General features: G+C 44.6%; 1 protein-coding gene and 1 non-coding gene across 5 annotated transcripts in view; both read left to right on the top strand.

The window, feature by feature from the left end:
* The first annotated feature begins 10 nt into the window (after positions 1-10).
* Positions 11-82, top strand: trnap-agg (transfer RNA proline (anticodon AGG)). The gene has a single exon. It is a non-coding gene; the product is annotated as a tRNA-Pro (tRNA).
* Positions 83-600: 518 nt separating this feature from the next.
* The window catches only part of bbs9 (Bardet-Biedl syndrome 9), a 196,148-nt gene continuing 183,341 nt past the window's right edge, over positions 601-13,407 (top strand). For 3 of the 4 annotated variants that reach the window (XM_071383600.1, XM_071383601.1, XM_071383598.1), the window contains exons 1-4: positions 601-746; positions 2,076-2,191; positions 3,020-3,170; positions 7,856-7,920. In XM_071383600.1, the coding sequence (XP_071239701.1) occupies positions 2,080-2,191; positions 3,020-3,170; positions 7,856-7,920 (328 nt within the window). In that variant the 5' untranslated portion in view covers positions 601-746; positions 2,076-2,079. Of the gene's footprint in view, positions 747-1,492; positions 1,609-2,075; positions 2,192-3,019; positions 3,171-7,855; positions 7,921-13,407 lie in introns of those variants that run through there. The other variant, XM_071383599.1, reaches the window with a different exon arrangement.

Genomic DNA, 13,407 nt, shown 5'->3' with positions numbered 1-13,407 from the left:
TAATTCATCTGGCTCGTTGGTCTAGGGGTATGATTCTCGCTTAGGGTGCGAGAGGTCCCGGGTTCAAATCCCGGACGAGCCCAACTTTTACTAAAAATATGAAACTGAATGACTGACAAGTTATTGTGATAACAGTGTAATAAACACTAACGTGTAAAACATTAAGGATCTACAAGAAATCAATGAGTGAGTTCCAAGATGCACAAGGCAACAGATTATTGAGAAATTGAATGCAAGTCTATGGTTATAATACAGATTTCATTCCAAAGACCTTAGAATAAGATTGGAAGTGCCATTGAAGTGCTATATTATCCTCAAATTAGTACAGTGAAATGCCTTTCTTGCAAACTCAAAACCCAACAATGCAATAATGTAATACTAGAAAAAAACGAGAAATAAGAAATATACCTCACACACATACGTTTATGTAAATATATATAAATGTAAGCAATTAACGGTCAATTAAAAAAAGAAATTGAGTGACATTTAATGTGCATTCACGTGATTAGATTGAGAATTTCTACCTCTGTTTACCTGAACGTCTGTGCCGAATAAAAACTCAGTTTCCCATGAAGCTGTGAGGTTGTGCGTTTCCGATCATGCGCGCAAGTACTCGAGTCTATCGTTAGTGTCACTGCTATGACAACAGGGAGATGGCTTCAAGCAAATTGATGAGGCACACGCAAAATTAGATTTTTATCTGAACTGCAAACCCCAGACGTTCAGACAGACTCGTCTTGTTAGAGGTAAGAGAAGCACGTTTAGAATTTGGGAATGTCGCTGGAATGTTGAAACTAGACGTTTGTTAGCCTCCAAGCCAATCACAAGCACAGCCAGCGCTAATTAGCCAGCTAACGTTAACTTAGCTCGAGGTCTTTCCTGGCTGGCTAGCTTACTAACGTTACATCTTGCTTGTTACCAAAAGAGAATCGTGCACGTCGTCCAGTTTAGTTTGTTTTTGTTCATAACAATAGTTAAACACATGGACATTGCTTGCCCGCAACCCCTACTAGCTAGCTAGTTTTATCAACAGATTATGCATGTTGCTACCTAGATAACGTTACGGTTATATCTAGCTAGTTATGTGGAAATCATTCTAATGAAATGTCATCGGAGCTCTGCTTGATATGCATGACACACCTGGATAATGTTGAATTATGTGGTTGATTGCTGAATGTTGGATTTGCTTTGCTGTCTGTCAAGTAGATGAAAAGGGGCTGCTGAAAGGTCTTGGCCATGATAGTCAAGTAGGCAGGTGGTATAAGGCTACAAGATATAGGCATATAATATTCCACTTGTGTAATCTTTCAAAATCGAAATAATAGGGCTATCATTTTAATGGTTATATATGGTCTTGGTGTAGAGGGAGGGGGAAGAAGGGATTCTCTCTATGGATTAGCTGTCCATTCCACCTGCTCAGCAGTTGACAATTAGGAAAGCTGCTTGGCCCACGCCCTGATACAATCCCTGGTCATGTGACTCAGCTGTCATTGGCTAGTGTAACAGTCTTACCGTTAGTGTCACACACAGACCACTGTCCAAACCTCCCTCTGGGTCCTGGAGTCAAAGAAACATCAGCATGTAGCCTATATGGGCCAACTGTAAGAGGTAGGCGCTAATCCCCTGCAATAAAAGCAGATGATCAGTGAATTACCAGACACAAACACCACACACATGCTAGTTTGATAAAGCACTGCACATCTGAGGCTGGCACCCATTAGGCTTAGAGTGAGTTAAAGTAGGATTAGACAGATCATGCCATATAAGAACCTAGGTGGAATACATGAACGCCAACCCTTCCAATTTTTCATCCTTCTATTTGGTTCCAAGTGGGATAGACAAACAGCACGTATTACCCACATTGCTTTCACCTGTCCATTATTTTTAAATGGAGGAGATGAAGAAATGTATTGATGAGTGTCAGTCAGCCTGCTGGTCACGTGTGGAAGACTAACAAGCAGTGTTATGTGTATGGTGTCCAGCAGAGCGGCGATATGATCCTCTGTCTGTTTGTCTCTGTCTGTGTCTTTCTTTCTTTCTGTGTGTGTGTGTCTGTCTGTTTGTCTCCTCTGCAGTAGCATGTCTCTGTTCAAGGCGCGTGATTGGTGGGCCGCGGTGCTGGGTGAGGGTGAGGAGTTTGACCAGGGATGCCTGTGTGTTGGAGATGTGGACAACAGCGGTAGCGGACATGGTAAGAAGGTGTGGGGTCGTGGTGTGTCGTAGTGCAGAGTGCAGTCAAAAGACACTGTTCACTAATAGACCACAAAACAAACAATGAGAGTGAAAGTGCCCCTGGTACCATAGTCTTATTTACATGCACAAATCTGATTTGTTCATTGGCTGATTGACTTGATTTTCTGGATCTTTATTACCATGTTTAAAACATACCATTTGCCCTCTCGATACATACATACACTGAGTGTACAAAACATTAGGAACACCTTCCTAATATTGAATTGCACCCCCCCCTTTGCCCTCAGAACAGCCTCAATTCATCGGGGCATGAACTCTACAAGGTGTCAAAAGCGTTCCACTGGGATGCTGGCCCATGTTGATTCCAATGCTTCACAGAGTTGTGTCAAGTTGACTGGCGTTCCTTTGGGTGGTGGACCATTCTTGATACAGACAGGAAACTGTTAGTGTGAACCCAGAGGTATTGCAGTTCTTGACACAAACCGGTGTGCCTGGCACCTACTACCATACCCTGTTCAAAGGCACTTAAATCTTTTGTCTTGCCCATTCACACATACACAATTCATGTCTCAATTGTGTCAATGCTTAAAAATCCTTCTTTAAACGGTCTCCTCCGCCTTCATCTACACTGATTGAAGTGGATTTAACAAGTGACATCAAAAAGGGATCATAGCTTTCACCTGGATTCACCTGGTCAGTCTGTCATGGAAGAGCAGGTGTTCTTAATGATTTGTACACTCAGTGTACAACGAAGGGAGCAATATGAGCCCATACCACAACATCTAAGCTGAGTAAGTATGCAATGTTTATGTCCTCTCTCCTGTAGATAAGATCGTGGTGGGCAGCTACATGGGCATGCTGCGGGTCTTCTCCCCCCACCCTGCCAAGCCTGGAGAGCCCAGCCCGGCCCACAGTCAGCTACTGGAGGTGCAGCTCAGAGACCCCGTCATCCAGGTTGAAGTGGGCAAGTTTGTCTCGTAAGTACCAGGGCACACGCACCTACTGCTCAAATAGTAAGCTACACGCGCCTACTGCTCAAATAGTATGCTACACGCACCTACTGATCAAATAGTAAGCTACACGCACCTACTGCTCAAATAGTATGCTACACGCACCTACTGCTCAAATAGTAAGCTACACGCACCTACTGCTCAAATAGTATGCTACACGCACCTACTGATCAAATAGTAAGCTACACGCACCTACTGCTCAAATAGTATGCTACACGCACCTACTGCTCAAATAGTATGCTACACGCACCTACTGCTCAAATAGTAAGCTACACGCACCTACTGCTCAAATAGTAAGCTACACGCACCTACTGCTCAAATAGTAAGCTACACGCACCTACTGCTCAAATAGTAAGCTACACGCACCTACTGCTCAAATAGTAAGCTACACGCACCTACTGCTCAAATAGTAAGCTACACGCACCTACTGCTCAAATAGTAAGCTACACGCGCCTACTGCTCAAATAGTAAGCTACACGCGCCTACTGCTCAAATAGTATGCTACACGCGCCTACTGCTCAAATAGTATGCTACACGCGCCTACTGCTCAAATAGTATGCTACACGCGCCTACTGCTCAAATAGTATGCTACACGCACCTACTGCTCAAATAGTAAGCTACACGCGCCTACTGCTCAAAAAGTAAGCTACACGCGCCTACTGCTCAAATAGTATGCTACACGCGCCTACTGCTCAAATAGTATGCTACACGCGCCTACTGCTCAAATAGTATGCTACACGCGCCTACTGCTCAAATAGTATGCTACACGCGCCTACTGCTCAAATAGTATGCTACACGCGCCTACTGCTCAAATAGTATGCTACACGCGCCTACTGCTCAAATAGTATGCTACACGCGCCTACTGCTCAAATAGTAAGCTACACGCGCCTACTGCTCAAAAAGTAAGCTACACGCGCCTACTGCTCAAATAGTATGCTACACGCGCCTACTGCTCAAATAGTATGCTACACGCGCCTACTGCTCAAATAGTATGCTACACGCGCCTACTGCTCAAATAGTATGCTACACGCGCCTACTGCTCAAATAGTATGCTACACGCGCCTACTGCTCAAATAGTATGCTACACGCGCCTACTGCTCAAATAGTATGCTACACGCGCCTACTGCTCAAATAGTATGCTACACGCGCCTACTGCTCAAATAGTATGCTACACGCGCCTACTGCTCAAGTAGTATGCTACACGCGCCTACTGCTCAAGTGGTAAGCGACACGCGCCACCTGCTCAAGTGGTAAGCGACACGCGCCTCCTGCTCAAGTGGTAAGCGACACGCGCCTCCTGCTCAAGTGGTAAGCGACACGCGCCTCCTGCTCAAGTGGTAAGCGACACGCGCCTCCTGCTCAAGTGGTAAGCGACACGCGCCTCCTGCTCAAGTGGTAAGCGACACGCGCCTCCTGCTCAAGTGGTAAGCGACACGCGCCTCCTGCTCAAGTGGTAAGCGACACGCGCCTCCTGCTCAAGTGGTAAGCGACACGCGCCTACTGCTCAAGTGGTAAGCGACACGCACCTACTGCTCTGGAATGTATGCTTATGATGCTATCACTGACTATAAGCAATCCAGTTGGTATCACAACTGGCCATGATTGGGAGTCCCATAGGACGGTGCTTGGGAGGCCCAATGTCATCCGGGTTTGGCCGGGCTAGGCCGTCATTGTAAATAAGAATTTGTTCTTAACTGACTTGCCTATTTAAATAAAGGTCACTCAGTCATTGTATTAATAATTCATTTTGTCCTCCTCCTTCTCTGGTATTCTGGCACTCAAAAGTGTGGCCAAAAGTGTGGCCTGGAATTACAGGTCAAATTGGCAATTATGGCATTAACTTAACATAGCCCTACTTACAATCTTAAAGTACCACCTCACGAATGGAATTCTCTACCCTCATTGTCCTACATCACTGCACCGAAGGACTAGAATTTCACAGGAATGATGATGTCACGTGTTGGGAGACAATGGCTTTTCCTGTAGCTACCCACCCAGTCCTAAACACACATTAGCTTCATGTACATAGTAGGGCCAAGGGTTTTTCCTGATCACATGACCTTGCTGACCCTGTCGTGAACTCCTGACCATAGTCATACTGTCAGGCTGTGAAATACCCTGTACCACAAAGTCAAGAGGTAGTTGGTGTCAGGGCGTTTGGTTATCCACTGAGTAGATAGACATCAATGGAGTTCATGAACCTATGGCATTGACTTTAACTTTGTTCTTGTCTTAATCTGCTTCCAGTAAATCCTGACCACCATGTCATGAGTTCGGCTTTCTCCATGTGATTTATCATACCGTATCAACCACCTAGTCTCAAACCTGGCTGGTTCCACTACTTTAAGCTAACCACCAAGTTACCAACACATAGCTGGAGACACCCCACTGTCCCATTTCAAATGTTGTTAAAGGAAATTTGTTCTCAAGGACTCTAACTTGCTAAATACAGGTTGAGTAAATACTCAAATATTTTGAACAAAAAATGTCAACCGCTAGACTGAAACCGCCATTGCCCCCTCTGCTCTCCCTATGGCCAAAAGTGTTCAAGAAAGAGGGGGATAGGAGGAGAAAGGGAGGAATGGAATGGTGAGGGAAGACGGGAATGTTGGGATATGTCATAAAGGTGGTCCATTCCTGGGTGCACAGGGACCGCCTGGAGAGACAGGCTTCCAGGAAAAGCCAGGCGTTTTTCCAAAAGCTTTTCCCACAAAAGGGATGTATGAGTCAAAGGATTCTTTCTTCTGTTTGTTTGCATTTTATGTTAGTGTATGTTTTGAGGAAGCTGGTTTTGGTTAGCGTTTTTAATGACCATTGAGTGTTCTCTAAACAGAGAAACACATTGTAAATGTTGTCTCTAGAGCAGTGGGGTGGGAGATGGTGAAATGTTTTCTCATTGACAGTGGGCACTGTGGTTTTGAGTAAAGAAGAAATCACCTGGCTTCATTTTTAGTTGTTTTTCCTCCGTAAACATGACAGCAGGGTTGACGACAGACATGTTCCTCCGCAAAGCTGTAGAACACATGTGCAAACCATAGATTTACATCAAACAGATTTGTCATTTTTTCCTATGTATATTGTATTATATTTATCTGTTCACAACTTGTTCTTGAAGTAGCAGTTGCCCCCAGAATACACATTTAGGGCCAGAGTTGACTACCCCCAGTCCTAACCTTTTCCATTAGGATATACAGTTGGAAGTTTACATACACTTAGGTTGAAGTCATTAAAACTCGTTTTTCAACCACTCCACAAATTTCTTGTTAACAAACTATAGTTTTGGCAAGTCGGTTAGGACATCTACTTTGTGCATGACATAAGTCATTTTTTCAACAATTGTTTACAGACAGATTATTTCACTTATAATTCACTGTATCACAATTCCAGTGGGTCAGAAGTTTACATGCACTAAATTGACTGTGCCTTTAAACAGCTTGGAAAATTCCAGAAAATTATGTCATGGCTTTAGAAGCTTCTGATAGGCTAATTGACATCATTTGAGTCAATTGGAGGTGTACCTGTGGATGTATTTCAAGGCCTACCTTCAAACTCAGTGCCTCTTTGCTTGACATCATTGGCAAATCAAAAGAAATCAGCCAAGACCTCAGAAAAGAAATTGTAGACCTCCACAAGTCTGGTTCATCCTTGGGAGCAATTTCCAAACGCCTGAAGGTACCACATTCATCTGTACAAAAAATAGTAAGCAAGTATAAACACCATGGGACCATGCAGCCGTCATACCGTTCAGGAAAGAGACGTGTTCTGTCTCCTAGAGATGAACGTACTTTGGTGCGAAAATTGCACATGGGAACAAAGATCATACTTTTTGGAGAAATGTCCTCTGGTCTGATGAAACAAAAATAGAACTGGTTGGCCATAATGACCATGTTTATGTTTGGAGGAAAAAGGGTGAGGCTTGCAAGCCAAAAAACACCATACCAACCGTAAAGCACTGGGATGGCAGCATCATGTTGTGGGGGTGCTTTGCTGCAAGAGGGGCTGGTGCACTTCACAAAATAGATGGCATCATGAGGGAGGACAATTATGTGGATATATTGAAGCAACATCTCAAGACATCAGTCAAGAAGTTAAAGCTTGGTTGCAAATGAGTCTTCCAAATGGACAATGACCCCAAGCATACTTCCAAAGTTGTGGCAAAATGGCTTAAGGACAACAAAGTCAAGGTATTGGAGTGGCCATCATAAAGGCCTGATCTCAATCCCATAGAAATTTGTGGGCAGAACTGAAAAAGCGTGTGTGAGTAAGGAGGCCTACAAACCTGACTCAGTTACACCAGCTTTGTCAGGAGGAATGGGTCAATTTCCCCAACTTATTGTGGGAAGCTTGTGGAAGGCTACCTGAAATGTTTGACCCAATCATTCTCTCTGCTATTACTCTGACATTTCACATTCTCAAAATAAAGTGGTGATCCTAACTGACTTAAGACAGGGAATTTTTACAAGGATTAAATGTCAGGAATTGTGAAAAACTATGTTTAAATGTATTTGTCTAAGGTGTATGTAAACTTCCGACTTCAACTCTACTTAATTATATCTATACTGATCTACTCTTATGTCAGTATTGTCCTGTATGTTTTCATTGGCGATTTTGGACGTCTGTTCTTCACAGTGATTGAATGATCTTCTCTGCAGGTGTTCAGATCTGCTTCATCTGGCTGTGCTGCACCCCAGAAAACTGTCTGTGTACTCCGTCTCAGGTAATACCACACATTTCAACATTGGCTGTAATATGCCTGCCACCCCACATTGATTTAGTGGACTACTACAGACTGGAATATGTTCCGGGATTCATGTGATTACAGGAGTTTAGCACATTTAGCACGTCGTCCCCACAGTGACTTTATGTACTGTACATATCCCAACCAAAATTAATGGATTACAGGTAACATCCACACTGAGCTAAAGGCCATGGCTGCCGCTTTCAAGGAGCGGGACACTAATCCAGACACTTATAAGAAATCCCGCTACGACCTCTGACGAGCCATCAAACAAGCAATGCATCAATACAGGACTAAGATCGAATCCTACTACGCCGGCTGTGACGCTCGTCGGATGTGGCAGGGCTTGCAAACTATCACAGATTACAAAGGGAAACCCAGCCACGAGCTGCCCAGTGGCACGAGCCTACCAGACAAGATAAAAGCCTTCTATGCTCGCTTCGAGGCAAGCAACACTGAACCATGCATAAGATCAGCAGCAGTTCCGGACATCTGTGTGATCTGGAGTGGCCATCATAAAGGTGATGTGAGTAGGACCGTTAAACAGGTTACCATTCATAAGGCCGCGGGATGGGGGCACTGTTGGTAGCCAAGGATGTAGAACGCGTTTCCCTATCGCTCCTGAGTTAGTGACCAAATATATATATTTCTGTTTGGCCAGGCATCTGAAGAGACCCATAAACAATTCAGATCAGGTTTGAGAAATGTAAGTTTGTAATGTCGTCTACCCGGCCAAAAACGGAGTCTGCAAGAGCAGGCCGCAGCAAGCCCGCGCCCTCTCCTGATTCGCCACCGGACGCTGCTAATGCCGGCCCCACGGAAACACTGACTCTGGAGATGCTACAATCCCTGATAGGCACCCTCAAAACCGATCTTTTCGGTATAATTGACTCTCTCTCTACCAATCTCAGGTCAGAGATATCAATGGTCAAAGACGAGCTTAAAAAATCTATTGAGAGTATACAGAATAAGCTCGACGAACACGGAGTGGCCTTATCGGATTTGGAACGAGGTGCTACAGACCACAGCACTCGCATTAGCGAGCTAGAGGCTAACGTTGGCTCATTGATAACTAAGGTGGCATACCTCGACAATAGATGCGAAGATATGGAAAGTAGAATGCGGAGGAACAACATTCTTCTACTGGGAATACCGGAGGGAGTGGAGGGCCCAAGACCCACGGAGTTTATGGCCCAGCTGCTTCAGGAGCTGCTCGGTCTGGAGGAGAAGCCACTGCTAGACCGGGCCCACCGCACTCTGCGTAGCCGACCCCGGGATGGAGAACCCCCGCGACCATTTGTCATCAGGGTGCATTTCTTTCACGTCCGCAATGACATATTGAGGAGATCGGGAGAAGCATCCCCTCTCCTCTATAAGGGTAGAAGATTCTCGATATTTGCGGACTACACCACAGCTGTGGCTAAGAAGCGGGCTAGCTTTTGAGCTGTGAAGCGCCAACTACGCGCCTTCCCGGGCGTGAAGTTCGGCCTCATCTACCCTGCGGTTCTGAGACTGACTTTACCGGACGGCTCCACGCACAGATTCGAGGACCCGGCTTTAGCGGCAGATTTCATCAACAAGAACGTGTAAGCGGCTGTTGTACCGCATGGTGTGGAACAAATGGTTGGTTAGCAGGCTAGTTAGCAGGCCGAATGGTTTGCTAGCGAAGCCAATTTTGCTGGGTTCATCGACATTTGAATGTCATTCTCTTTAAAATATATACTGTATATATATATTTTCTAACCCAGGTTGCCGCCTCTAATGCCAAAATCTGGCTGTTTTACCATCTGTGTTGCTGTTTTACCTCTCTGAACCACCCATCCCGGATCCGGGATCATTGTCATCAGAAACGCTGACTAGCATAGCCTAGCATAGCGCCACAGGTAAATAATATAATATAATATCATGAAATCACAAGTCCAATACAGCAAATGAAAGATAAACATCTTGTGAATCCAGCCAACATGTCCGATTTTTAAAATGTTTTACAGCGAAAACACAACATATTTATGTTAGCTCACCACCATATCCAAAAAAACACAGCCATTTTTTCACAGCAAAGATAGCTTTCACAAAACCCACAAATAGAGATAAGATTAATCACTAACCTTTGAACATCTTCATCAGATGACACTCATATGACATCATGTTATACAATACATTTATGTTTTGTTCGATAATGTGCATATTTATAGCCACAAATCGTGGTTTTACATTGGCGCCATGTTCAGAAATGGCTCAAAAATAGCCAGAATAATTACAGAGAGCAACGTGAAATACAGAAATACTCATCATAAAACTTTGATGAAAGATACATGTTTTACATATAATTAAAGATACACTGGTTCTTAATGCAACCACTGGGTTAGATTAAAAAAATTACTTTAGTAAAAAGCATCCCATGCAATAATCTGAGACGGCGCTCAGCCATTCTCCGCCATGTTGGAGTCAACAGAAATACTAAATTACATCATAAATATTCCCTTACCTTTGATGATCTTTCATCAGAATGCAGTGCCAGGAATCCTAGTTCCACAATAAATCGTTGTTTTGTTTTATAATGTCCATTACTTCTGTCGAATTAGCAACTTTGGCTAGCATGTGTCCATACAAATTTACGCTAATGAACGAAAACTTCAAAAAGTGATGTTACAAATCGAATAAACTGGTCAAACTCAGTTGAGAATCAATCTTCAGGATGTTTTTCTCATATATATCCAATAACGTCCCAAACGGACCATTTCTTCATGTCTATATGACTCAATGCAAACAAGGACATCCCATGCCCAGAGTGCGTGGCCAAGAACTGGCAATCTGCCTCACCAGTCACTCCAAAAGCTCTCGTTCGGCCCCACATCATGCTAGACGCTTCATTCCACGTTCTACTGCCTGTTGACATCTAGTGAGGTCCTGAGGGATCTCCTCCCAGACCTGGACTAAAGCATCCGCCAACTCCTGGACAGTCTGTGGTGCAACGTGGCGTTGGTGGATGGAGCGAGACATGATGTCCCAGATGTGCTCAATTGGATTCAGGTCTGGGGAACGGGCGGGCCAGTCCATAGCATCAATGGCAGTCAGGCTACCTCTGGCGAGCACATGGAGGGCTGTGCGGCCCCCCCAAAGAAATGCCACCCCACACCATGACTGACCCACCGCCAAACCGGTCATGCTGGAGGATGTTGCAGGCAGCAGAACGTTCTCCACGGCGTCTCCAGACTCTGTCACGTCTGTCACATGTGCTAGGTGTGAACCTGCTTTCATCTGTGAAGAGCACAGGGCGCCAGTGGCGAATTTGCCAATCTTGGTGTTCTCTGGCAAATGCCAAACGTCCTGCACGGTGTTGGGCTGTAAGCACAACCCCCACCTGTGGACGTCGGGCCCTCATACCACCCTCATGGAGTCTGTTTCTGACCGTTTGAGCAGACACATGTACATTTGTGGCCTGCTGGAGGTCATTTTGCAGAGCTCTGGCAGTGCTCCTCCTGCTCCTCCTTGCACAAAGGCGGAGGTAGCGGTCCTGCTGCTGGGTTGTTGCCCTCCTACGGCCTCCTCCACGTCTCCTGATGTACTGGCCTGTCTCCTGGTAGCGCCTCCATGCTCTGGACACTACGCTGACAGACACAGCAAACCTTCTTGCCACAGCTCGCATTGATGTGCCATCCTGGATGAGCTGCACTACCTGAGCCACTTGTGTGGGTTGTAGACTCCGTCTCATGCTACCACTAGAGTGAAAGCACCGCCAGCATTCAAAAGTGACCAAAACATCAGCCAGGAAGCATAGGAACTGAGAAGTGGTCTGTGGTCACCACCTGCAGAACCACTCCTTTCTTGCTAATTGCCTATAATTTCCACCTTTTGTCTATTCCATTTGCACAACAGCATGTGACATTTATTGTCAATCAGTGTTGCTTCCTAAGTGGACAGTTTGATTTCACAGAAGTGTGATTGACTTGGAGTTACATTGTGTTTAAGTGTTCCCTTTATTTTTTTGAGCAGTGTATTATATATTATCCTTCTGTCGTCAATACCTCTGAAGCCATTATATCCCTGGATGCAGAGAAAGCGTTTGATCAGGTGGAATGTAAATACCTTTTTTACACTCCAAATTCATGGCTTGGATAAGACTTCTGTACTCATCCCCCTCAAGCCTCTGTCAGGACTAATAACACTCAATCAAACTGCTTCCCTTTGCAACGATCGACACGCCAGGGTTGCCCTTTAAGTCCCTTACTGTTTGCCCTCGCCATAGAACCACTTGCTATAACACTTCGCTCCAACCCCCTCATCAAATGTATAGTCAGATACGGACACGAACACAAACTGTCTTTATATGCAGATGATTTATTATTATACACATCCAACCTTTCTGTCTCTGTTCCTGCTGCCCTTGCCACTTTTGCATCCTTCGGTCAATTATCAGGGTATAAACTGAATCTCAGTAAAATAAAATTAATGCCGCAAAAATGGCCGCAAAAAAGATTCCACTCTACATAACTTGCCATTTAAAATTGCTCACAATAGTTTTATTTATGTCGGGGTACATGTCACAATCAGATTTGAAAACCTTTTTCAAGCCAACTTTGCTCCTCTTTTAACCCGTACTAAGGATGATTTGGAACGCTGGTCTTTGCTACAACTCTCCTTAGTCGCAATAATTAATTATATTAAAATGAATACTCTGCCTAAATTCTTCTCTATCAGTGCCCTCCGATTTCTTCCCAATACATTTTTCAAAAAGTTTGACGGCCTAATACTACCCTTTTATATGGGACAAAAAGCCCCCCCAGGATGCGAAAACAGCTTTTGCAGAGGCCCAAACCAGATGGCGGTCTAGCTCTACCGGATTTCAGAATCTATTGTTGGGCCACTAACCTTAGGATCATTCACTACTGGTTGCAGAGCAGAGAGATATTCCCACTCCCAATTTGGCTAGAGATGGAGGCTGCCTCGTCTATACCGGCATCATTGTCTTCCCACGCTCACTCCTCCATTATAGGCCCTTACTCATTCTTCACCAAAAATACGTGTCAAAACAACATTGAAGATCTGGAATCAATTTAGGCGCCACTTTGGGTTTCAAACAACCTTTTCTTTGGCTCCGGTAGCCTCAAACACAGCTTTTCCCCCATCTATTGTTGATGGTGCTTTCTCAACATGGTCTAGTCTCGGTATTAAAAGATTCAGAGTTCTGTATATTAATACATTTAGTACATTTTAACAATTATCAGCTAAATTTGGTCTCCCCAGACATCATTTTTTTAGGTTCTTACAAGTCCGGAGTTACATCCGCAGCATAGATCCAGGATTCCCCACCCTTCCTGGTGAAACCCAGTTCGACACATTTCTTGTCCCACTTCCTACTCTGAAAGGCACCGTGTCAATAATCTATAGTCAAATTTGCTCACTACAAGTCATCTCATTAAACAATATTAAATCTTCATGGGAGGAGGAACTGGGTGAGGAAAT

Source organism: Salvelinus alpinus, chromosome 35 (genome assembly GCF_045679555.1).
Source record: "Salvelinus alpinus chromosome 35, SLU_Salpinus.1, whole genome shotgun sequence".
NCBI classification, from domain to species: domain Eukaryota; kingdom Metazoa; phylum Chordata; class Actinopteri; order Salmoniformes; family Salmonidae; genus Salvelinus; species Salvelinus alpinus.
The sequence above is the reverse complement of the archived record's forward strand: the minus strand, read 5'-3'. Positions and strand labels throughout refer to the sequence as shown.